Source organism: Dermacentor variabilis, chromosome 3, assembly GCF_050947875.1.
Source record: "Dermacentor variabilis isolate Ectoservices chromosome 3, ASM5094787v1, whole genome shotgun sequence".
Lineage (NCBI taxonomy): Eukaryota > Metazoa > Arthropoda > Arachnida > Ixodida > Ixodidae > Dermacentor > Dermacentor variabilis.
This window is the reverse complement of record NC_134570.1, coordinates 6,021,785-6,047,077: the sequence shown is the minus strand read 5'-3', so window position 1 is coordinate 6,047,077 and position 25,293 is coordinate 6,021,785. Positions and strand designations below refer to the sequence as shown.

Here is a 25,293-nt window from a genome sequence, read left to right as displayed (position 1 = left end):
CGGCCCCTAGGGAAAAGTTGGACGTTCGCTACATTAACACTGCGCAGAAACAGGGTCCAACAATAACCATACCTGAAGAAGACGTGTATGCGGTCGATGTAGCGCGAGTAGAGGCGTACAGGATGTGCCGTCTCCGTGGCAACGTCCTGGAAGGAGAGGAAGTCGTTGGGCACCTGTGGGGGCCCTGCCATCTCAGAGGCCCGCTGCAGGCCCAGCACAAGCAAATCCAGCACCAGTCCGTAGTACTGGACAATGAAGGAGGAGAACTGCAGGCCACGGATGATTCCGTATGAGTTGGTGTGGTTCATGTCCTTGTAGTTGATGATAACGTTGTTCTTGGCCGTCATGTAGTCAGCGATGTTGTGATCCACAATGAGGCGCAGAAGTCGGTTGAGCAGCGTCAGGTCCATTTTCTCATACATCTTTTCAAAACGTGACTCGAGCATGACATTACACTCACCCTCAGCAGTGTCCCACACATCCTGCAGGTTGTTGATGCCCTGACACCACTTGTACACAAGTAAGGGTGGTGGCTCTGAGTCAGCTGGCTTGATCCAAGGTGGAAAGAGGCGTCGCTTGTCTGCCTCATACCACAGATACTGATCTAGGTAAGCGTCAGTGATTTTCTCCAGGGGCTCCACGTCGTACACAGGGATCAGGTGGCTGTACAGGTCCATAAACTCTATGCCCACCTGCAAAAAGGACCACACTCATTCACTACTCTATCCTTTCTGAGCAAGTAAAAAGCCCAGTCTGACGGTACAAGTTCAGCACTGAATCTATGTAGACCAAATCAAGACAACACGGGGACTCGCACACTGACATTTATCGAAAATTCATGAATATGAGAGTTCAGTAAAGTCTCATTATTATGTATCCACTTAGAATCTACTGTTAAAACAGTTGATAAGAATCATTGCTCCAGTCTCCATAGAGCCTAGTATTGATTGACCAGTTAGAAACTTTGCTCTGAGTGTCCACCTGTTGTGGCATATGTGTTCCCTTTAGACGCAGCACACAAGCAGGAGCAAAAGTTGGGAACAGCAGACTGACAGCAGACTGACTTGACTCCTGCCGGTTTCACTGCCTCCATAACTACAGGGAAGCCTCAGTTTACATCCTCCGATTTTGCGACGTCTCATATTTTACATCAGATTAGTGTAGTTCTGACAAAGTCCACATAGAGATGATGGATTAAACACTTCGATTATATGATGTGAGATAACAAATCTCCTGTCTCATATGATGATCTGCGCAAAACTGCGAACCCAATGGCAGATGCGGGAGAAGTGCTGGCAGCCTCGAGCACCTTCCTCGCGATGCCGTCCCCTCCGAGTCAACCTTTAGGATGGGGAGAGCGCCCTTTTTCATGCGGAAAGCTCCAAGGGGTTTCCAGGATCGCTCTAGTCTTTTAAAGTGTTCTTAGGCTCTTACGTGCCCTTTAGGCTCTTTTGGCAGTTTTCATCGTTGGTAAGTGGTTGACAATAGGTGGTTGTACTTGGGGGAGGAAAAGCAAAGAAGTGCGCTGAGGGAAAGAGCGTGTGCTTTAGGGAAGAGCACACACAAGTTCGCAAGCAACAGAGTTGCAGGTAGGAGCAGGATGAAGTACTGGGGGGGGGGGGGGGGGGGGGGCTGTTTGTCATTAGCTTGCTCACTTGTACATTCCAGGAAGGCACGGGTACGGGCCTTTGCATACTGTGGCACATGATTTCTCAGACAACCGAGTTGTGGAGATGGGTGGGAATAAGGAGCAGGGAAGGCTGTCACTGGAAGCTAGGGAAAGCACGCATGCTTTTGGGCAACCAAGTTGCCAGGATGAGCAGCCAGGAAGGAGGCCAGGGAGGACTGTTGTTCGTTTGTTCGTTCAAGCTATTAGCTTGCATTGACAATGAATGTCAATGAATTCTGCATAATTTTTTTTTTACTTCCCTCACGTTTGCTTCCCCTTCATTGCTCATTTCCCTTCTCCCTCTTTGCATCACTCAATCAGCCTCTTTGTCACTTCATTGCAGTCTCCACGCGCTTTCTCTCTACATTTTCACAAACAGAATTTATTTTTCGTAGCACTTGATAGAACATTTGCAAAATTGTAGAATGAGCCCAAATTATTAAATTTTATGAAAAAATCTGAAGAGTTGGTAGGTCTGTGAGACACACACAAGAGCTTGTGGTGGTGGTGGTGGTAAACATTATTGAAAGGGTGAAGGGGAAGGGGCGAAGTGGCTGAGGGATCGTGTGTTTCTTGACTTCCGTCTGTTTTCTGTCTGCCTCAAGTTTCTGTGCTTGATACCAACTCGCCCCACATCAAGCTTCTGCTTCTGCACTAAGCACGAGAAACTACACAAGTAGTGCAGTTATCCACATCTCACTTCGTGCGTTTTGCAGCGCAATTGTCTGGTCTGAGATACTTTCTATAGAATAACTACTTCAGATGTCACATCTACAACTTGCAGACGTAATGTTTCATCAAATCGCATCATTGTGCTGCTTCTCAACAAATGCGAAGAGCAATGAGGGTGATGCAGAGGAGGAGCAGCATGAGACAAGGAGCGAGCAAATGAATGAATGAAGAAAACGATCGCAGCGCGATGTGGGTACTCAGTGGTTGCCTAGGAAACAAGGAAGCCTTTTGCTCGGCTGCTTATCAGCGGTGTGCTCTGCACAGAACACGGCTTCAGTTTCTATACACGATCGTGATGTGCGTCGTGACGTGCAGCTATCGAGCGTGCAACCTTGACTGCTGATAGTTTAAGCAGTGTTCCACAAATTTAGTTTGGAGGTATTAGGCTTAATGCGTACTTGTGAGCTTCCGCCGTTCCTACCAATGTGCACACATACAGATTTGGTAGGTGTGCGCAGAAGTTGCCGCAGCTAATCGTCCGAGAAACCAAACTCCACTTTGCATGCGCTGCTGTCAGTTCAGACCGTGTGTGTGATCGCATGTGCGATCTCCATGTAATCGTCTACAGGTACAAACATATCAAGGGCGGGCTTCCCGCAGCAGCATGCCACCGGAAAGCCCTGACGGCTAGGCCTAACCAGCACACCTCATTGGCAACAAAAGATATCGTTTGGTGCTGTGTCTCCTTGAGCCAACTCGATCGAGAGCACCATGCACTGACTCCGACCGATGCATGATTCGACTTGCTGAAGGCCATTTTTTGTTTTGAACGGAGCCTCCTTGCTGCCCTACGAAGTGGCGCTACTGCAAATCCCCGCTAATCATCATCATTTCTGCCTGGTTCGTGGCTACAGCAGTTTTGGTCTCAGCTTAGTAAGCCATGCCAAGACAATCCAGCAGCTGATTTGTTTCTTCGTGCCTGACGCTGCGAGTCACTTATCACATATCGACACTTATCATGATTACAGTGGTCAAGATGTTGAGAGCTCATGAGATGCTAAAAGTAGACAATGCCCCCAAGGAGTGAGCGCTCGACCAACGGCGAAGCGTGCTGGAGTCGCGTGGTGCGCGCGGCCAATCGGCGACTTTGAAACGACGTTCAATCATTTGCATTCAGGGAGCTTGTTTCTGTGGGGACGAGATAGCTGAAGGAGCAAATTAGAAAATGGAGAAGTGCACTCTCTGACGAGACCAAGATGGCAGTGCTCGATTGCTCCGTTCCGGAGATATTGTGGCTTGAAAGATGCCATTCTTGCATAATCTCCACAATGTTTTTCACCACCTTGACAGATACAACAAATTCTTTAGAGCACTTATATGCGCTGTTCATCAACAATATTTCGAAATCAGAAGTCCTAAATGGTCAATGCTGTATTATTATGGCGCCATCGTTTTGTTTGAAAAACATGCCAATTTTTTAACTCTTTCTTGCCTAGGAAGTGCTCCCAACCTGTGTGGATACTGTACTGTGCTTGATAAAGCCAACACATCGGGCGCACATGTTCAAATGATTGCTGTCCTGCACACGCACACCGACAGCAGCTTCATTACACGTGCCCTCGGAACCCTCCACAAGCACGTTCCCTCTCCTGCCTGCACTGAATAAATTCAGTAGCAAATAAACCACGGCGAGCAGTCTCGCCAGCCCACACTTGACTTGGTCACACTGCTTACATGAACAACACATACTTAACAGATAGAAGTTTTCTTTTTCTTTTCTTTATTCAACGGCTTCTTTACACTGGCATTTGACCAGCTGCTTGCGCATCCGTATGTGTGCACGGTGGTTAGTTTCAGTTTCGTCTTGCAGGCTGCTTCCATTGGTTGTGCTCGTAAAAACCGATGTCTATTTAGCTTCTAATATCTCAAAGATCACCGCTAGATGCTCGCTCGTTTATTGCACACAGGGTGCGATTACATCTGTTCACAGTCGGGCACTGGTACATTAAAACGATACCACCACTGACCAATGATACTGCCATGCTTGCATTTCTTTTCGTGAGGATGAAGGATTGGGGCAAGTTTCTGACTCGTTTGATTTTTGTGATGAGTGAACTACCACTCAGTTTTCTTGCGTGCGCTCACATATACACAGTTCGATGATGCTACGGGCGTGCGTGCTGGCTACTCTGCTGCAAGTGAGTCAAGCGGCAGTCCCTCCAATGCAAACTACTGCCAAAGTGCCGAGTTAGAATATATCTATTACAGTGCATGTACATTTTGTAGCTTATGAGTGTTTATGCAAGACTATCTGCATTCATGAATAAACTAGGCATGTTTACCTATGGAAAACATTTTTTTTTTTTCACTCTATGGTCACTCTAAAAAAATTTCGATGAATGTTTTTCGAAATAGGTCAGTCTGGAGAATTTAAAACTGCAATAAAGAAATGTGATCGTGGGGAGCCATATTTGACAAAAAGATGGACTCTCAAACGTTTAAAAGACCCTTCACCAGGCACTGCTGCAAATTTTACTTCTACAATGGAAGATTTAAAACACCAGTCTAGGGATCATTTAAATGAAATAATTTTTGAGATCGGTTTATTAATGGCAGAGGTAGAAGAAACTTAATGCACTGTTACCACACTGCTAGGAGGCAAGCGTGACTACCAACATAGACACTCTCCCTTCCCGTCCTCCCATACCGAAGCCAAAGGACTGCGTTGAGTTCATGTGACGAGCCCCGCCTCATTTCATTCCTCCCCTCCCCCCTCCCCACTTCTTTCTTTCTGGTGGTAGTATTGCACGTTCCACATTGCACGATTTACCAATGTAATGTTACGATAAGTGATGTTACTATGACTGAGCTTTACGTTGTGGGGATGCACGACTCTCGCGCGTCCCCTGATATGTTTTTCCCTCATGGCGCATCTCCGGTAATCCGGCTTCGCCGCGTGGCCTGCGTGATGCCCGCGGTGGTCGCTGTGGTTGAGGCGCAGTGCGAGAGATGGCACAAGTGTGGCGCTGCTAACGCCGCCTCACGGCAGGGTTACTAGGGGGCGCAGGGGAGAACAGGCTCTTTTTCCCGGTGGGTCGGCGAACAGCGTGGACGTCCCGTGCGCGCACGCCGACCCATGCTTCTGCGAGACCGTTTCGCGTGGCCGCCTTGGAATGCGCCACCGCTCACGTGACAGTACGTGCGAACGACCAGGCATTGGGATCCAGCATGGGACGAACATATTCGCTCGCTATCCGGTCGCGGTGAGTCGAACTTCTAGATTTGTCGTGCGCCCCATCGGCATGTTTTGTGGATAGCAACTCGGCTAGCAGGCATTGATCTATGAAAGGTGCAATAAATGCCCTTGTGATTGTTTGCACTACTGTGTTGTCGTTCCTTTGTCCCAGGAGCACGGGTGAGGAATCCCACATCTGGCTGCCCAACATGGGGCTCTTGGGGCATCGGACGATAGATTTAACAGTTTTGCTTCGTTCGAGACCTTTGTTTGAACCGAAGCGTAGGGCCAGCGTGGATTTCGATCGCTAGCGTTGGCGGCGTGCTTTCTTGAGCGAGGCGATGGTGGCTGTAGTGTGTTTGAACATGTCAACATGCTAAGCCTTTCCGCAAGTGTTTTTTTTAATGAAATTCGTCAGTACGAGAGCCACGTGGTCTGCATCCTGGGAGAGCGAGGCTTAGCGCCCGTGGAGCATTGCCAAGCCTGAAGCGAGTGAGTATGGAAGCCTCGTGGGTGGTCCGAATTTCTTATGTAAATAGCTTCTTCTATCTCTTTGACTCGGATGAAGTCGCGGCTCTGGGAGCCGGGTGGCCGCGGGCTACGGGTGCCGCTATGGGCTGACTGGTATTGCGGCCTGGCATCGGGCGCTCCGACACCATCTGGGACGGTGGGTGCCGTCAACTCGGATGCTGTGTGCACCGAGCGGAGTAGGACCACCTCACAGAGCTGACGTCTCCTCGCGGCTGCCTGTTTTGCGCTCATTTTGGGTGTCGTTTTTGGATGCCGGTTGTTGTCAGGGTAGCGACGCTTTAGGCCTAAGACTTTACGAAGCTGCCTGTCGCACGTGGAGGGACACAACCTGGTGGACCGTGGCGTTGAGGTGTTGCAATTTGCTTCCCTCATTCTATTTAGCCTCGCACGAATTGAAATTACTCGTTCGACTCAAGGAAGCGAGCTTCGTTCACATGAACTTAGCATCTGAGTAGCTGCCCGCTCTATTGCTAGCCGAGTTGAACATCGTACCACGTGGGCGATGCGCATGCATAATTCCTCTCCCTTGCACTACTTTAGTGTTTGCCGAGTGTGTTGAATGTACGCAGCGTGATTGGAGTCACCCCTGGCTTGCTGTCACCTGCACATCGTCTGCGCTGCTGCCCCGGACTACGATCGAGCCACCCTGGGCGATGGTGATGCTGTGGCCAGTTCGGCGCAGTGACTTCGGCGGCCTCCTGTATCCAGCTCACAACCCTCGGCGGCGGACAAAAGAGTCGGCGGTCACCGACAGCTACTGCAGCTCTCGCCAGCAGGGCGCGTCGGCGCGAGCGACGCTTGCTCGTTCCGACTACTGTGTCGTCGTTTCCGGAGTCCTGGCCTGGAATCGTGCCGCCGAGTCTGCAAAGCTGCTGCTGTGACCGGCGAACGCCCGCGGTGTACCCAAGGACAATGTCGGCTCGCATGCTATGGACAGCGTGGATATTTCCTTGGCGCGGCCACTGTTTAATGTTCTACCTTGTTCGGGAAGCACACGTTGATGTTAGACCGCGGGACATGTCTCGCCGGAATATGTGGTGATTTAAGGTTGGGGGGATGTGGGGATGCGCGACTCTCACGCGTCCCCTGATATGTTTTTCCCGCATTGCGCGTCTCCTGTAATCCGGCTTCGCCGCGTGGCCTGCGTGATGCCCGCGGCGGTCGATGTGGTTGAGGCACAGTGCGAGAGATGGCGCGAGTGTGGCGCTGCTAACGCCGCCTCATGGCAGGGTTACTTGGGGGTGCAGGGGAGAACAGGCTCTTTTTCCCGGCGGGTCGGCAAACAGCGTCGACGTCCCGCGCGCGCGCACCGGCCCATGCTTCTGCGAGACCGTCTCGCGTGGCCGCCTTAGAATGCGCCACCGTTCGCGTGACAGTACGCGCGAACGACCAGGCATTGGGATCCAGCATGGGGCGAAAATATTCGCTCGCTATCCGGTCGCGGTGAGTCAGACTTCTAGATTTGTCGCGCACCCCATCAGCATGTTTTGTGGATAGCAACTCGGCTAGCAGGCATTGATCTATGAAAGGTGCAATAAATGCCCTTGTGATTGCTTGTACTACTGTCTTGTCGTTCCTTTGTCCCAAGAGTACGGAGGAGAACCCCACAACGTCATGGCATTTGTGCTTACTACTTCAACTCTCTGGCTGAGAGTGGCGTTTCCTTGAGAGGGAGAACATGTGGCATTTCAGATGTTTCCATGGTGTGCAGCGCTGTAGAACTTTGTGTACAAACTCAATAGCATGTGAGGTATGCGCTGTGCTTTCCTGTTTCAAGTGGCCAAACCTGGTAAGGGGCCCTTTAACACAGCACTTTATTTTAAAGTATGCTTCACTTATGCTCGTGTTTAAAAAATGGCATTGAAGAAAATGATTCCACGCAAGACAAACAAAATAATTTTGCAGGTAGTGTGCAGACATTGTGTACTATTTGTGGGAATTGTAGTGCAAAGCGTGACTTCTGGAAGAGTAATAAATTCAGCATGGCTAACACTCACCTCTTTGAAAGCTCTCTGCGTGAGCAGGTGACGCTTAATGCGTGATAGTGCCTCGTGAGGGTTGTCGTAGGCCTGCTCAATGAGCCCCAGCTCCTCTCGCTGCGATTGGTTCAGCCGACTCTTCACACTGCAACACCAAATCGAGACAACTTCTAGTAGAGCCTGATAACACAAGACATGGATACAAAGGGACACCTGTCCCTCTCTATACAGTGCATAGAGAGGTACGCCCTGCATATATGAAGACATTAAAGTTAAATACTTACTTATATCAGGAACCTCTTTATACTGAAGTCCGTTATACAGATCAACCTCGACAAAGTCTCTTTTGTTAATTTTACTCCATTAAATTAGATTTTTCGGTTAATTCAAATTCTGACAATGTTGCCAGCTGGTGCTGATGCATTTCTATAGACCCAAACTCTTTCCTTTTTCCTCAATTTTAAAATTTGCATTTGCCGAATAATTCGAACTTTACCAGTCAGCATGCATGCACATAACCCCTATGGTGACCATGGTAGCGACCTGTTGAGTGGCAGCATCTTCTCTGGTAGAGCTTAAGGGACAGTGAATGTGTCAAATACACGTCTCTCGCTGAAAACACCTATTTTTGGCTGACCAGAGAAAGATTGTCAGCCAATAACCATAGCAACTAATGCTTCATTATGGCAATTACACAATTCTAATGCAAGCTCTTTTTTTCTTTGAAAGAAAATTGGGCCAATAAGTGCCTGCGCAATGCAAACAGGCATGAAACCAAAACAGCATTCGCAACGTTCATAGGCTTTACTGTATCACACAAATGTAATGCAGCAAAGCTGACTTCAGAAAAAAGAAGATAAAAATTGCGTGGTGAAGCATATTTTAAGAAACCAGCGCCATTGTGCAACAATTTCTCTTGCTAAGAAAATGGGGTGTACATTAAATTTTTTCCTTTATTAGGAAATTTAATTTATACTTTAGTTTTCTACTTTGGACACATATAAAGTAGTGTGCGTTAGATTCAGAGGAGAGTTATAATCAGGCAAATACAGTCACATGTCGATAAAAAGAAGTATTTGCAATAAAAACTTTTGTTTTAAAGTTCCAGCATTAAAAACAACTTTACAAATTCCCAGAGCAATTTTGGACAATATTATGTGGTTAGTAAGCAGTTATAAACTGCAAGAAGGCCTGGCCATAATAGTGTGGTAATGAGTACTAGCACGTGCGGCGCAGGTCGCGTAGAGAGTAATGCACCGGCATTGCTCACGGCATTAGATACACAGATATTAGCCCAGAGAGAGAAAAAAAAAAAGGCAGTTTCGCCAGTAAGGCAGTGCATTAATAGTGACATCAAAGAGACAATTACACAAAGTAAGCTTCATAGCTTTATTCATGTCATGTGCACCCAGGCAAACGTTACCAGATCTCACTCGACCATGAACTCGCAGTCACGACGCAAGAAAGCGCTTCTGACCGCATCTTGGAAACTTGAGATTAAGCAACACTAAACACACGGGAGAAACAAAGTGCGCATGAAGGAATCAACCATTTCAGCCTGGCCTTTGTACTTGCTGCGGAGAGATTACCTCCAAGAAACGGCGCGTCACCCATGCCCGGACACATGCGCCAGGAGGGGAAGGCAGATAGGTTGTCCTTGGTGGTCCTCGGCGTTGTATCGTGTTTTATAAAGATATGAGCATCATGGTTCAACTCGGCATTACTGCGCATGCCCACTAATGATGGAATCAACAAACATGCCCTCGAAAGCTATCTTAAACATGTTCCCTCCCTTTCCTACCCGCAACGCATAAATAGTTGAGCAAATAAAGCAATGGCATTCTGTGTTCACTGACACTTGGCTCGATCATATTCTTCGCGCAAACGGCACGAAACATAGTGTCAGAAGTGTGTGGCCACCCGTGATGGAATTCTTAAAGCCTCCTGAGCCGTTACGCCTGAGTGGTGACACTGCCAAACAATCGAAGCTTTTTAAGCAAAAACTCGAGCTTTTCCTAGCAGCCTCTGTGCCAAGAAACAAGCCTCGGGATGATAGCACGAAGACTGCCCTATTGCTCAGTTTGGGAGGCGAAGATGTGTTGGAAACCTACAAGAACTTCACTTTCACTGAAGACGCCGAAAGAATGGACTATGCGACCGTTATCAAGAAATTCGATGAGCACTGCGAAGCGCAGGTGAATGAAATACATGAGCGGTACCTATCTCGATGACGAGTCCAAGCAGAAGGTGAGCCCTTTGAACCATTCGCAAGGGACCTGAGGCACCTGGCGAAATAATGCAACTTTGGTGTAATGAAAAATTCAATGATCCATGACCAAATTGTATTTGGAACGAGCGAAGACAAAGTGCACCTGAAGCTGCTAAGGGACAAGGAATTGACACTGGCGAAACCTGAGCAGGTGTGCAAATCCGCCGAGTTATCACAAGCACAAAATCAACTTTGGGCACGTGAACAGCGGCCAAGTTGACTGTATCCAAGCAAGGCCAAAGGAAACTGGTGCATCCGCAGTATTTAAATACAGTAGGTGTGGTCGGGAGCACGGCTCGAGGAACTGTCCGGCGTTTGGACGCACCTGTAGACGATGCGGATGCAAGAACCATTTTGCTATGCAATGCAAGAGCAACAGGCAAGTGGCCGAAGTCAACGCTGACGAAGACTTCACGATTCTCGATGTATTGGTAGATACTGTCGAAAGCTATCGTGACTGGGTAGTAGAAGCACTAGTCGGCAACAAGCACGTCAAATTGAAAGTGGACACCAGTACCTAAGCCAACCTTCTGCCACATGGTATGTACTGCGCACTACAGCCCGCGGCACAAATAAGAAAAAATAATTCAGTGCTACGCTCCTATGGGGGAGAAATCATCAAGCACTTCGGGGTAACCAGATTGAAGGTCACAGTCCGCAAGATGGCGACTGAAGCCAACTTCTTCCTTGTAAAGAAGGGACATGCGATTATCGGTCTCGAAGCAAGCAAGCACCTAGGGTTCTTCATCAGGTCGGTTGATGCAATGACGACAAAGGGAACTACAGAGTTCATGCAGGAATACGACGACGTCTCCACCAGTACCGGATGCCTTCAGGGCCCGCACAACATGGTATTGCGATAAGACGTCATACTGACGGTGCAGATGGCTAGACGAGTACCCCTGGCGCTGCTGAAACCACTGCGGGCTGAACTTGACCAGATGCTCAATGCAGGCATCATTGCCAAGGTTGAGGAGCCAACAGACTGGGTAAATCTGTTAGTTATCACCAAGAAGAAAGACGGTCAGCTACATAAATGCATGGATCCTAGGAAAATTAATTAAGGTCTCAAGCAGGAGCCTCGTTGCGATGATAGAAGCCGAGCTTGCAGGAACGCGATATTTTTCACGACTAGACGCCAAATCTGGATTTCATCGAATACCGTTACATGAAGAAACATCCAGGATCTGCACGTTTTTGACTGCGTTTGGGCGTTATCGTTTCCTCAGGCTTCCTTTCAGCATATAGTCAGCACCTGAAGTATTTCAAAGGTACATGAACGAGAACTTTGACGGGATTCCTGGTGCACGTATGTACGTCGACGACATCCTAGTATGGGGCTCTTCAAGAAAAGAACCCGACGAAAGGCTACGTGCAGTCCTACAGTCCGTGCGTAAGGCGGGATTAACATATCAGTTCTACATCTACCGCCACCGAGGGACAAGAGAGGAGTTCATAGAATGCTAGGTGTTGTCAAATATTTCGCTAAACTTGTACCGCACTCGCAAAAAAAACTAAGTTACTGCGAGACCTGACAGAAAAGACAGTGTTTTCAATTGAACGGATAACCATGCCACAGAATGGAACCATATCTGTGCAACTTTAAGCAGCCAGCCAGTTTTGGCTATCTTCAACCCGATGCGTGACACTAAAATAGCTTCAGATGCATTGCAAGATGGCATCGGCTCAGCATTGCTACAGCTTTACGGGAACGCTTGGAAACCTGTTGCGTATGTTTTACGAGTACTCACCAACCCCCAAAAACGATATTCGCAGATTGAGAAGGAGGCGTTGGCTGTAGTATACGGGTGCAAGAAATTTCACCATTTTGTGTATGGACGCATGGTCATCCTCGAAACAGACCACCGCCCCCTGATCAATATTTCGCAAAAGGCAATTGCTGACATGCCACTGAGACTGCAGCGCTTCTTTCATAGTTTACTAAAATACAATTTCAATCTGCACTTTGTTCCAGGAAAGCAGTTCGTGTTGCCAGACCTGCTGTCACGTGCCTCTGTTGGAAAACCGCAAAAGGATGACGCAGGAAGAAGACATTGAGATTCAGGCCGTAGGTGTTGTATCGTCAATTGTAAGCGACGCCACATTAGAGCACCTATCAAAAAGAAACGCGAAATGACAGTGTTGTATTTCGGCCGTAGCCGCAGATGGAACCACGAATACAGTCACGGCCGCAACGGAACTAGCATTCTTTATTCAGAGGCATGTATATATACAGGTGACAACACTGGCGCCACTGGCGGTATGTAAGGGTAAACAGAAACTGAAATTGAGATACTACATATTCCCCTCGATACAAGAACAGGGTAACTAATAATTAATAGATTAGTATAGTTATACATATATACAGCATTTGCAATTAATTACAAATATCTTCAACCATACATGTCATGTGCTCATCACTAATAATACTGAATGGAAAAACTATACAGCATGGCCTAGGACAAACAATGCCAAAAAGACAAAGCAAAACATGACAAATTGCTTGCAGAGACACATAGCCATCTGCACATAGTTCGTGCAGCACTCAAGTTCTGACACTGCACCCGTCTGCACCTTGCACACAAGCTACATGTGGTCCCGGTATCGATCTGGAGGCCTTCTGTTCCTCGGTGGTTGGACCCGACATTGAAGCACACGGTCATCCAACACAGCTGACGCTGGAGCTCGTAGCGTGGGCATAGCTGGTGAGGCTTCGGGTCGAGCTGTTGAGGCGTAATCGTTGGATTGCTGAGATGCCAACGACGGAGTCACGGGTTCGGAAACGGCATTATGCTGCAGATTCCATGTGGCTGAAGCTGCAGGTACCCTGGATAGCTTCGACGCGTTCCAGGTTCATCCATCATCAAGCCGAAACGTTGATGTACCTTGTTGACGGATTACCTTCCTCTGGCGGCTAAACGCGAGGTCTCCGTTAACCGATATTCCAGGTTTTTTAATTCTAACGTAATCACCAACAGACACTGTTGTCTTCTTCACGGCCCTGCGATGGTCTGTGTGCTCTTTGCTGTATTCTTGCTTGCTCTTAACTCGTTGGCGCAGACGAAGTTCGGAAACAGGTGACGGGTGACCCACAACGTCAAGGCGTGTTCTCGGTCACCGTCCGTGTAGGAGAACAGACGGTGCAACTCCCGTAGTGGCATGTGGCGTGCAGCGATATATGCCCAAATACTCGGTTACCGCTTGGCGAAGCGGACGCTGTTCCAGCATAGCGACCTGCACAAAATTCTTGAAGACCCAGTTAAACTGCTCGACAAGTCCATACGCTTGGGGGTAGTAAACAGAAGAGTGCACAAGGCAGATGGCGCAATCTTTAAGGAACTCAATGACCTCCCTAGATGAGAACTGGGGCCCATTGTCGCAGACCATCGCGTCCGGATAGCCTTCACGGGCAAACATGTGAAGCAAAAAGTTTATGACGGTGCGGGAGGATACTTCACTGCAGAATTGAACATCTGGCCATCTGGAAAAATAGTCGATGAGCGTAATGGCGTATCTGCAGTCATGTGGGGCTCTCTCTATAGGACCGACGATGTCAACAGCAAGCTTCTGCCATGGACGCTCTGGCAGGGGTACTGGCTGCAAGGGGTAGCAGCAGTCTTGGTACTTTTGTCAACCATCTGACATACGCTGCAGTTCTGGATGGAAAGCTCCACTTGCCTGTCCATGCCTGGCCACCAGTACCATTCTCGTAGCCAAGCTTTTGTTCGAACTACACCAGGGTGAGCTTCATGGGCAGCAGCGATTACCTGCGGTGTGAGAGACAAGGTAACGACGATTCGTTCGCCGAGCAGGAGCAGGTTGTCAACGACAGACAATTCTTCACGTACCAAGAAGAAAGGGTGTAGTTCGCCCGAGAGCGTCTTATGTGCAGGCCAAGATGTAGCGACATAGATCTTCACTTGTTCTATGTAGTCATCACGAAGGGCCTGTTGAAACTGCTCTTTAGTGAGGCACGGTAACTCAACAAAGGACACAACCTCATCAAATGAGACATTTTCCTGCGGAGACAGAACTGGAAGGCGGGAAAGGGCATCCGCCACCTGGTTTTGAGACCCCTTCCGATACTCTACTGTATAATTGTAGCGAAGCAGCCGTTCGGACCAGCGTGCAATGCAAAGGGGGCGGCACCCAGTGCCTTGAGAAGAGAGCAGCGAGACCAAAGCTTGGTGGTCCGTGCGCAACATGAAATGCTGTCCCCACAAGTACGTATGCCAATGCTCACAGGCCCAAACACACGCTAGCGCTTCACGCTCTCCAACTCCATATTTCTTCTCTGCAGGTGAAAGTGTGCGTGAAGCAAAGGCAGCAGTTCGCAGCATGTGGCCATCAACCTGCTGGAGAACAGCACCCAGTCCGCAGTCGGACGCGTCAGTGGACACTACAACCGGAAGGGACGCATCAAACATGTGCAGGAATTTGCTAGAAGAGAGCAGAAACTTCACCTGGGCGAAACTGGCATCTACAGCATCATTCCATATGAATGGCTGGTTCTTCCGGAGAAGAGCTCACATTGGTTCTACCACGTCAGCAAGCCTGGGAACAAACTTGGCGTAATACTCTATCAGTCCGAGGAAAGAGTGCAGACTAGTACTATCAGTGGGCGCCGGAGTATTCATCATGGAAACAATTTTCTGTGGCAAAGGAGAGATGCCTTGCGGTGTGATCCTGTGTCCCAAGAAGGAAAGTTCCTGTACGCCAAATACGCACTTGTAATTCAACTTGAGCCCTGCTTCCTTAAAGGGAAGCTGAAACGGATTTCAATTTCCATGAATTGCTGGGGTTGGGGAGAACAGACCTATTAATTTATGGTTCTGAAATTTTTTCTTTGTATTGTCAATATAAGAGGCAGAAATCGCGTTCTAAATCCCCCCTGCGGACACGCCCCCATCGCTTCCTGGAGCGCCGGGTAAGAAGGCAGCCGGAGGAGAGAACCGGCAAGAGTGACGTCATTCCCGGGGACCGTACTGCCGGATTGGCATGCTGGCATGTTTCTTTCCGTCCTGCGCTTTACTAAACGACGCTACGAGAGATCTGCCGCCGCTCACGTTTGTTTTTTGCGATTTTCGTGAACTGTGCTTCCTTTCTGTGCTGCGCGAGTGCCTACAGCTAAGGGCGCCCAACATGCCCTCGTTCTGTGCAGCATTCGGCTGTGCGAGCACAGGCGGGCGAGATTATGTGGTGTTTCACATGTTCCCGAAGGACAAAAAACTTGCAGCGCAGTGGGTCCGTGCGGTGTGGAGAGATAATTTCTTTCCAAAGAAATCAACTGTGCTGTGTTCGGACCATTTCCGCGACGGTGATTATCATCGGAGCTTGACAACGATGCAGGCAATCAGTATTCCAATTAAATCGGTGCAACTGAAAGAAGGCGTTGTTCCGTCTATATTCTCCCACAAGAGAAGAACCTCCACTTCCAAGAGCGGCCTTCGCCAAGGGGAGAAAGGGTAAGGTAAGGGTTTTAATGTGCACACGGGCAATATTTTAAACTGGTGATCACCTGAGTGTCGAACAAACAGCGTTACAGCGGCCTATGACGAAGCGAGGTGGAGGCACAGCCGGGAATATGCACATGCGTGCAAAGTGCTTGTCGTTTTCATCCTGTTTTTCCACTCCGCTTTGTCACGGAACACTGTACTACGGCTGTTTGTTCGGCACTGTTTTGGTACGGTGCAATAACTGGCCAGGGGTACGCTTGCGCATTCAGTGATATTTGCTATTCGTCCTACCACGCGGTGCCCGCAGGTTTAGCTGTTTAGCATTCGTGTTCAAATCACACGACATAAGGCGTTACGGTAATATTTTCGTGCTCGCGTTAGAGTAGTTGAACTTGTCGTGTAAAAACTTCGTTCCGTAGATTTCGCACTCACAACTTGCTACCAGCAGCAAAATGCCGCAAAAACGAGCGTCGGCACAGCTGCGCCCGTGGCAAGGTGAACGGGCTCAAATAATGAAGTAACGTTGTGAGGTATTGAACTCGTCAGCGTTCGATGTGGTCTAGCCCAATACAGGCATCTCTGCTGGACAAAAAATGTTCTCTTGCCTTTAACTAGCTATGCATCACGCATGGCAAAATTATTATTTGAAAGTAAACATAATACATTACTCATTACTTTCTTATTATGCTCATTGAATTACATTACCAATTACCGCTTTCAAAAAAGTAATGGTATTACTTAATGATTGCTTCCAAAAAGTTTTCGTGCATACAAGAAGCAAAAAGCAAAGTATAAAGGGACGCCAACCTTTCTTCAAGGTAACATACACTTGCCAACATTTCATGCCCTCCCCCCCCCCCCCCCCCCCTGTGCCTCCACGCCCCCCCCCCCCCACCACCTCACGACACTACCAAAGTTCTGGCGCCGTACACAGTTTACTGGTGCATATTTAACGCAATTAATAAATTACTTTAGCCATGAAATTACAGACACCAAATAATTCACATTACTAAATCACTAGACAACTAATCCATCACATAAATTACTGAAAAAGTATTTCAATTACTGTAAGTAACCCAACTGTTGTCATGTTTGCCGATATGCATGATATGCTGAAGTTCATGACATCCATGCCTTGCACTCTTTCAGGTTCTAGCAGAGCACCTTGAGAACCGAGCCCCTGATGAACCTGTTCCACTACCATCATTTGAAGCAGCCAGTGTGACACAGGCAGATAATGTTGAAGAGTTTGAAGTAGCCAAACGCTGTGCTTATGTTCGCGATCGTGTGTTAACATGCAGAAAACCATGGAACTTTAGACAAGCAGCGGCAAGGTGCATGACATTGCGAAATCGCACCCGTGTTTACAATCCAATGAGATGTTAGTGCTTCGGCATTCTTCCAGCAGCAAGTTCGGAGTGACACTTTAGCGCGTTTTTTTCTTTCGTCACTGGAACGTGCAGCTACATGAAAAGACATAAGTACCAGCTAAGATTTCCACCGCGCGAGAATGTGCACACATTGCTCTCGCTGTTGGCACACTCAACATCGTTGTTGCCCCCGTTGCCGCCATCGTTTTCTGTATCGGCTGTTGGTTTGAACATGTACGGCAAAAATACAAGCTCTCCGAGACAGCGAGAATGTACCATAGTGCTTACAACTCAGCTATGAAGCCAGAACAGAACAGCGTCCTACGCTCTGAAACGGCGGCGCTGACCGGCGATCCCCGTGAATGACGTCAAAGCGGTCCCGACAAATCATGGGCAACAGCGGCATTTGCGCGATGCCCTGAGGCGCTGTGCGCGTTTTCTTGCAAAAAACAGCCGCTTGCATTTGTTTCCGCCCTTTTTAAACGAGATATTCGTGTTCAGTGGACTCCAAACTGTAGAATGCCGCAAGGAACTCATTTTTTTTCGAAAAGTGTTTCAGCTTCCCTTTAATGCCCCGCAGACAGTGGTCAGGTTAGCCAAGTGTTCCTGTTCGCTCTTCCCGAAAACAATGATGTCTTCGAAATAGAACAAAACACCAGAACATCCTTGAAGGATTTTCGACATCATTTGTTGAAATGCAGCGGGGGTGGATGCCAACCCGAAGCAAACGCGTTTGAAGAGGAAGAGGCCATCGTGAGTTATGAAAGCGGTCAAGTCATGGCTTACAGGATCGAGCAAAACCTGGTAATAGGCCGACGCGAGATCTAGCTTCGAAAAATGCATTGCCCCAACAAGACTGTGGAGGAGTTCTTCGGTGTGTGGAAGAGGGGAGCTATCCGTCACGACAGCTTCATTAGGCTCTCGTAAGTCCACACAAACACGAATGCCTCCATCCTTCTTTTGAACAACAACAATCGGAGACACCAATTCTGAAGCGTTAATGCGCTCTGTCACACCCAACTGCTCTAGCCGACGAAGTTCCTCAGATACCCGAGCTCGGAGTGAAAGAGGAAGGCGGCGAAGTTTTGCTACAATGGGTGGAATCGAGAGCCGTACTTTGACACGATGTACAAACCCATTTGCTAGGCCGAGGGTGGAGTCGAAAAGACATGCAAATTCATTGCACAACTGTGCTGGAAGACGTGCAGATGAAACTGGTTCCTGAACTGGAACTTGTACGTTGGTAGCACTGTTAGTTGATGTAGTAGTCTCAAGGCAGCGGAGGGACGAGCCATCAATCTGGAAGTCAAGAGCCATAATGGCGTCGACACCCAGAAGCGATGTACCTTGCGAGACAACGTAGAACAGAATGGACGCCTCACGTTCCTTGTATGCGACTTTCGAAAGAAAGCATCCTCGCACTGGAATAGGGTTTTTAGAATAATCTGACAGCTGCACACGGGGCGCGGATTGTACAGCACCTGTTCGGCAAAATGTTTATTAAAAAGATCCACCGCTAGAATGGAGACTGAAGATCCCGAGTCGATAAGGAATATTAAAGTCGCATGACCAACTGCTACCTCGACTAGAATTCCGGCGCGATCGGACGCGGTCACACATAGAATGCTCACAGCTTCATTGTCAGTTTCACTGTCGGGCAAGGTTTCATTGTCGGGCAATGTCTGTTCGCTAAGCTCACGAACCGCAACGGCTCGTCACTTCTTGTTGCATACCGCGCTGAAGTGACCAATCAGACCACAATGATAGCAACGTTGACCTTGGGCTGGGCAGCGGGGTGATGCGACACGTTGCTGGCGCGAACCACAATGATAGCAGTGAGAGGACGAGTTGTATGGGTGCAGATACGAGGCAGGTTGGTGGCTGTCATGCTGCAGGCTCGCCTCGGTACGAGGTTCACGCAGGGGCGCGTCATTACGCGGAGGGTGGCGCGTTCCACTGCTTCTATGGTCGTATAGCGCCAAGCGAGAGTGCCCTGATATGCGCTGCACATTGTCGGAAGCAAATTCCCGAATGTCCTCATTGGCCTGTTAGACTTGTGAAACTAATGCCACTGCTCGGGGGAACGAGAGGGTAGAGCCTTGAAGAAGAAGGCGTTTGCGAAGGTGCTGGGACGCGACCCCTTCCACGAAGTGGTCACGAAGCGAGTCTTCCAGAGACACATAAGAACATGCTACCACAAGAGCATGTAGTACAGCAACATACTCCTGTACAGACTCCCGCATACGACAGTGAAACCGGTGCCTTTCCGCGACGACATTGCTTGTTCTTGTGAAATGTTGCTTTAGGGTTTCGATAGCTTCGTCATAAACGGAAGGCTGAGCGGCGTCCCCGCTATCCTTATTACGTTTACCGCCGGCAGCTGACTCACCGCTCTGGGCAGCATCCGACGTAAGCAGTAGGCTGGAGAAGACACGTTGAACCTTAACGCCGAGGCTGTGTATCAGCAGGCCTTGCAACGTTCGGGCTTGAAGTCGGATGCTCCTGATGCCAGCAGGAAGTTCTCGAACATCCGGTACCATTGCGGCCAGGGAACAGGAGGGCGGCCGGGTACAGGCAAGGATGGGGGCGGCAGAGCAAGCCTGATACAGCTCATGGCATAGTGAAGTTGCAGGTGCAGTTACGCCCCTTGAAAAGTTCCCATCCTCGTCGCCATTGCTGTATTTCGGCGGTAGCCGCAGATGGAACCACGAACACAGTCACGGCCGCAACGGAACTAGCACTCTTTATTCAGAGGCATGTATATATACAGGTGACAACACTGGCACCACTGGCGGCGTGTAAGGGCAAACAGAAACTGAAACTGAGATACTACAGACAGTCTGTACTTGCATAGTGTTGTCACATGCCTTCAGAAGAACCAAGCTGTGCAGGGACAGCTTAAGCATTTCGAAAGTGAACTGTCAACAGTAAGCGGGATGCTAATAATAGGGTGCAAGGTCGTGGTGCCAACCAGCATGCGCCAAGAAATGTTGAGAAGAATCCATGAAGACCACATAAGACTAAATAAGTGCAAAGAATGTACGTGTCGTTTGGTTTTCTGTCCTGGTATGAACACTGATGTCAAAAATCTGATTAAAAAATGCTCAGTATGCCAGAAGCACACATACAAGCAACACAGCGAACCCCTTCTTATCCGCCCAGTACCGGCGCATGCCTGGTTTAGGATTGGTATTGACATCTTCCAGGAGCCGTATTCTGTAGCGGTTCGTTTTGGAACCGGTTCCTTTTGGCTGTTGCCATTGGTCGGCGCTTCGTTGTCGTCATCCCTGGTGAGCGAGACGACAAATTTTGATGACGTCACACAGGTTGCCAATCATCTGGAAAGGAACCGGTTCCCTGCTATGAGAGGAACCACGGAGAAGTGGTTCGCTCGAGGGTCGCGCTTGGTGGCGAGCATGATGTCGAGGGTTGCTAGGGCAACCGTGGCTGCCGGCTAGTCTCGCGCCAGCTGACGAGCCGGCACCTAGACGAGACGAGACAGAGACGGCAATGGTGGCTCCTTTGGTTGTGCGAGGTTGTGCTGCTGGCGAGCGCCGAAAGACAACGACGCGATGAGAGGCAACGACGCGACGCGTTCGGCATGGCCGAAGAAGAGTTTCGAAGGCATTTTAGGCTCCCAAAAAAGACATAGTGCGACGTCTTTGCGATGAGTTGGATGAACATCTCGGACCTCAAAGATTTCGTGGTGTCAACACTACGATGAAAGTGCTGTGCGCGCTGCATTTTTTTGCCACCGGGAGCTTTCAACAGTGCGTCGGAAATGAAGAAGTGATTGCACTGTCGCAGCCTTCGGTCAACCGTATCATTACAGCCGTCGCCAAGGCCATTACGGTTGTAGGCAAAGAAAAAGGATGGGTTAGATTCCCATCCACGGTGCAACAGAAAGCCGCCGTCAGCTGTGCTGGCCCAACACACACGACGCCTTTTCTAGATAGGGGTGCTTCTCGACAAATGAAACAAGTATTTCGCGCTGCCTCGCTGAAACATGAGGACCCAGCCGCCTGTCCTTGTGCGACGACATCGTTTCGGTTTCGGTGCACGAACAAGTCCAAAACGTAAACAAAGCGAGGAAAGTTGTTTGCATAATGTATGGCACACCACCTAGCGACTAAATAATATAACAACACAAATAAAATTACAACTCCCAGTAGCCGTCTGCGCCGCAAGCTCACATTTATTACTGAAAATATATTTGCAAGTGTTCTATACAAACCAATGTTTTTTTATCAAACCAGCAACATCCTTCAATTGCTATACCGTCCCCCAAGTACAAACAAAAATGATGACGTGATCTTCCGGCAGACCGCCGCTCATTGATTGGTTCCCCTCACGCCGCCCTGTTCCACTCTTTCTTCGAGTGACGTAATCCTGACGTAACAGCCAAAAGGAACCGGTTCCAAAACGAACCGCTACAGAATACGGCCCCAGTACGCTGGGAAATCGTATCTTTGTGCGTATGATGCATTGTCTAATTTTCCCGAGGTTGAGCAGTTGCAGGACACGTCAGCAGCCGGTGTGATTGATAGACCAAGCGCAATATTTGCTGATACGGCATACCAAAAGAAGTGTGCACTGACAACGGACCGCAATTCCCCATCCGTGAGTTTCTGCTCTTCTCAAAAAGATACGATTGCCAGCATGTTACTTCGATCCCGCAGTTTCCACGCTCAAATGGCTTGGCCGAGAAAGGGGTTCAGGTGGTTAAAAGAATCCTTAAGTAAAACAAACGAAGGAAGACAGGACTTCTGGCTTGGATTGCTCAGTTAAAGGTCATGTCCTCTGGAAGACGGCAGATCGCCAGGTGAACTGCTATTTGGTCGACGGCTTCGAACACCATTGCCGGATTTTGAGGAGGAACCCAGCAAGTCTGTGCGGAAGCATCGACAGACGGAACAGCTGAGACACTCCCTGGCTCCTTTGCGGAAAGGTCAAGTCGTGCGAGTGCGCACAGACCGATGGGATACCAAAGCCAGAGTGATACGTGCGGAGCAACCAAGGTTCTACCGAGTAGAGACAGAAGACAGCAAAATGCTGCATCGGAACCAGCAGCACTTTCTTGCGACCGCCGAACCATTCAGCATGGAGTCATCCACCAAAGATTCCACGGACGACGAGAGCGACAACGACGGCGTTGTAAGCCAACATACATCGTCAAACGGAGGTGCACCGCTGATATCAAATGAGACGAGTCCACTTTTGAGGAGATCAACACGGCAAAGAAGACTGCCACAGCGCCTCCAATACAGCAGAAATTTTAAGCAATGTTCGTAACCCTTCGCAATGCTGTTCGATAATATTTTCACCTTTGTGTTCGTACAGAAAAGAGGATGTATCGTGTTTTATAAAGATATGCGCATCATGTTCAACTCGGCATTACTGCGCATGCCCACTAACGATGGAATCAACAAACATGCCCTCAAAAGCTATCTTAAACGTGTTCCCACTCCTTTGTGCGCTGTGTCGAGGTTGGGGTGATCCAACACGGCATACTGAAACATCGCGTATAGTGTCTAACGGCGCCGACAGTGCCCGCGCAGACTGCGCTGGGGAATACCAGCAAGCGGGTGCCAGGAAGCCTAGGATTTGTCGCCTTCCTATGTGCTCCCTACTGACGCTAAAAACGTGACCTGCTCAGTGGTTGCATTGCAATTCCGGACATCGTTTCATTTGACATTTTCACAGGTGCTGACCCTGCTATACTGACATGCGTAAAACTCGACAACGGCGAGATCATTCGTCAGGTTTCTGCTGCACCGCCGGGCGATGACTCCGAGTCGGAAGATGACGCACCATGTGCCATGCTGCCGTCGCGTGCGGAGTGTTTACAAGCAGTGACTGTGCTTTCAGCCGCCTAGAATGACCATACGACCCTCTCCGAGATTCGGGCTTATCTGATTGCGCGTAAAGAAAACACCGTGCAACGGCGCATTCACGATTTCTTCAAGCCTACTGCCGAGCCCGAATAAGTGCGTGGAAATAAAGGACTTCTTTTTTCTTCTTAATCTGCTTTTTCAGACACCTGTTTATTTGGACATTTCCGCAGTCCCTGTGAGGTCCGAATAAACGGTCGGCGACTGTATATCCCTTGGCAGATCAATTTTACTTTGTTAAACCAAGGTGTAAGATACACAGGTCTACATAGGGATTTCAAGGAGACTTACACTTACTTCATATATCCCTTATTTAGTTATATCCAGTTTCGTTATAACGAAGTTTAAGTGTATAATTAATTATTTAACTTATAACTTCTTGTCCATAGAACACCATGTATTTAAAGCAGAATATAATGAACCATGTTTATACACGAATTCACTACAACGAAATTTCACTGCCGCGGCTGGGGACTACCAAGACAATAAGTAAAATCTTCCACAGAAGCAGATAGTCAAATGGCTATAGTCAAATTACAAGCAGCTGCTTGTGAACGCACCTCAAATTGAGCACTGAGCGACGAATAGTAATTGCCGAAGCGGAGCAGTGTCTTGTTCCGTATAAAGCCCAAGTGCAATAACATCCTATCGCGACACGCGCACTGGATCCTTTGGTTGGGAGTGAAAGCATACTAGGGTGAGCTGAGAAGGATCGTTGCTTAATGAGCGCCATCTGCTTGTGCGAGCAAGGGGAAATGGAGGTGTGGGGGTAGCCAGACGTCTCGTTTTCTAGCTAAGGCGTGACTGTGGATGGGTGTCAGCACAGCTGAGTGAGTGCATATGCAACTCTCACGATCTGTCTTAGAGGTAATCAGCTGCATTTCTGAAGAATGGCCATGCTGAGATGGTGTGGCATCATGTGCGCTGCCTTCTCATGTATTTAGTGTTGGAGATTACCGTATGTACACGACTGTAAGTCGACTCGAATGTAAGTAGACTTCCCATATCGCTTGACCGAAAAAAAAGAGAGCATACCCGAGAGCGCATTCAATAACGTAGCTGACAATAGTAGCTGACATGGTCACTGGACTACTCATCTTCACTAGTGCTGCCATCATCATCATTGCTGCGGTACCACAATGCGTCGTGGTCCAGCGAAACTTCAAATTTGGCAAACGACCGCACCAGGACATCTTGCAGAACAGAAGCCCACGCCAAATGCACCCAACCACACGCAGCCGTCAGGGAGGCTCTTTTGACAGGTCCGGTTGGCGCAATTTCGCAGTCTTCTGCCGCCAGCCACTCGTTGTACTCACGGCGGAGCAGAACCTTAAAATTAAGGCAAAGGTCCGGGCTTGTTTCATGACCACGTTGCACTTCACTGGCAGGGACCGATCACGCATTTCAGCGACATACACCGCAAGCTTCGCCTACAGCTCCGGAAAGCGTCCAGACTTCGGCACGTGGGAAATTTCTCACTTGCCGTCACACAGGTGAAAATTGCGCTTCGCTGCAGTCGCCACTCTCGCACCACCCGTTTAGAAACATTGAAATTGCGGCTCGCTGCGCAGTGATTTGTTTCTTCGGCGTAAAGGATGGCAGCCCTCTTGTACGCTGCTGTGAACGACTGCCGAACGATTAGTGGGTCTGGAGCACTCATGATGACTGGGGAAGCATAGAAGTAGCACATAGCCGGCAGTCAAGTGGAACGCGTCATACCAATACCAATGCCTTTAAACAGAGAAAGAGAAAACCGCGAGCGGTGTCTGCTCTTCCATGAACTACCGATACTCCCCGCAAGCGCCGCCGTTCTGAGGGTGCCGCCGCAAATGAGAACAGCGGCACTTCCATCAACTATCGCCACCACTCCATGAGTGTTGCATGCACTGTAAGACTCTCAAAAATGTTGAAAAACCCTTCCGAAAAGCGAACAAACACGCGGGATAGCAAAAAGATACGGGTAGGGCCATAGAGCAAACATAAAATTGTAACTACGTTGTAGCTCCCGTTGGTATCGCTTTTTTTGGCGGGGTCATGTTTTGGTTTCGATTGTAAGTCGACCCCCCAACTTCGGACTTTCAAATTAAAAAAAAGGGGTCGACTTACAATCGGGTAAATACGGTACGTTATCTCGTGTTACGGCGACACCTTGAATTGAGAGGCAGACGAAGCATTCGTTCACAGCTGTCGGCACTTTTCGTGATAGCCCCGTCCCCCTACA

The 25,293-nt window shown here is 48.9% G+C and overlaps 1 protein-coding gene across 2 annotated transcripts in view; it reads right to left on the bottom strand.

Moving 5' to 3' along the window:
* The window catches only part of Prp8 (pre-mRNA processing factor 8), a 376,058-nt gene that overhangs the window by 186,859 nt on the left and 163,906 nt on the right, over positions 1-25,293 (bottom strand). For both annotated transcript variants that reach the window (XM_075684108.1, XM_075684107.1), the window contains exons 16-17: positions 8,105-8,231; positions 73-692 (exon numbers count right to left, since the gene is read on the bottom strand). In XM_075684108.1, coding sequence (XP_075540223.1) covers positions 73-692; positions 8,105-8,231 — 747 coding nt within the window. The remainder of the gene's footprint in view (positions 1-72; positions 693-8,104; positions 8,232-25,293) is intronic.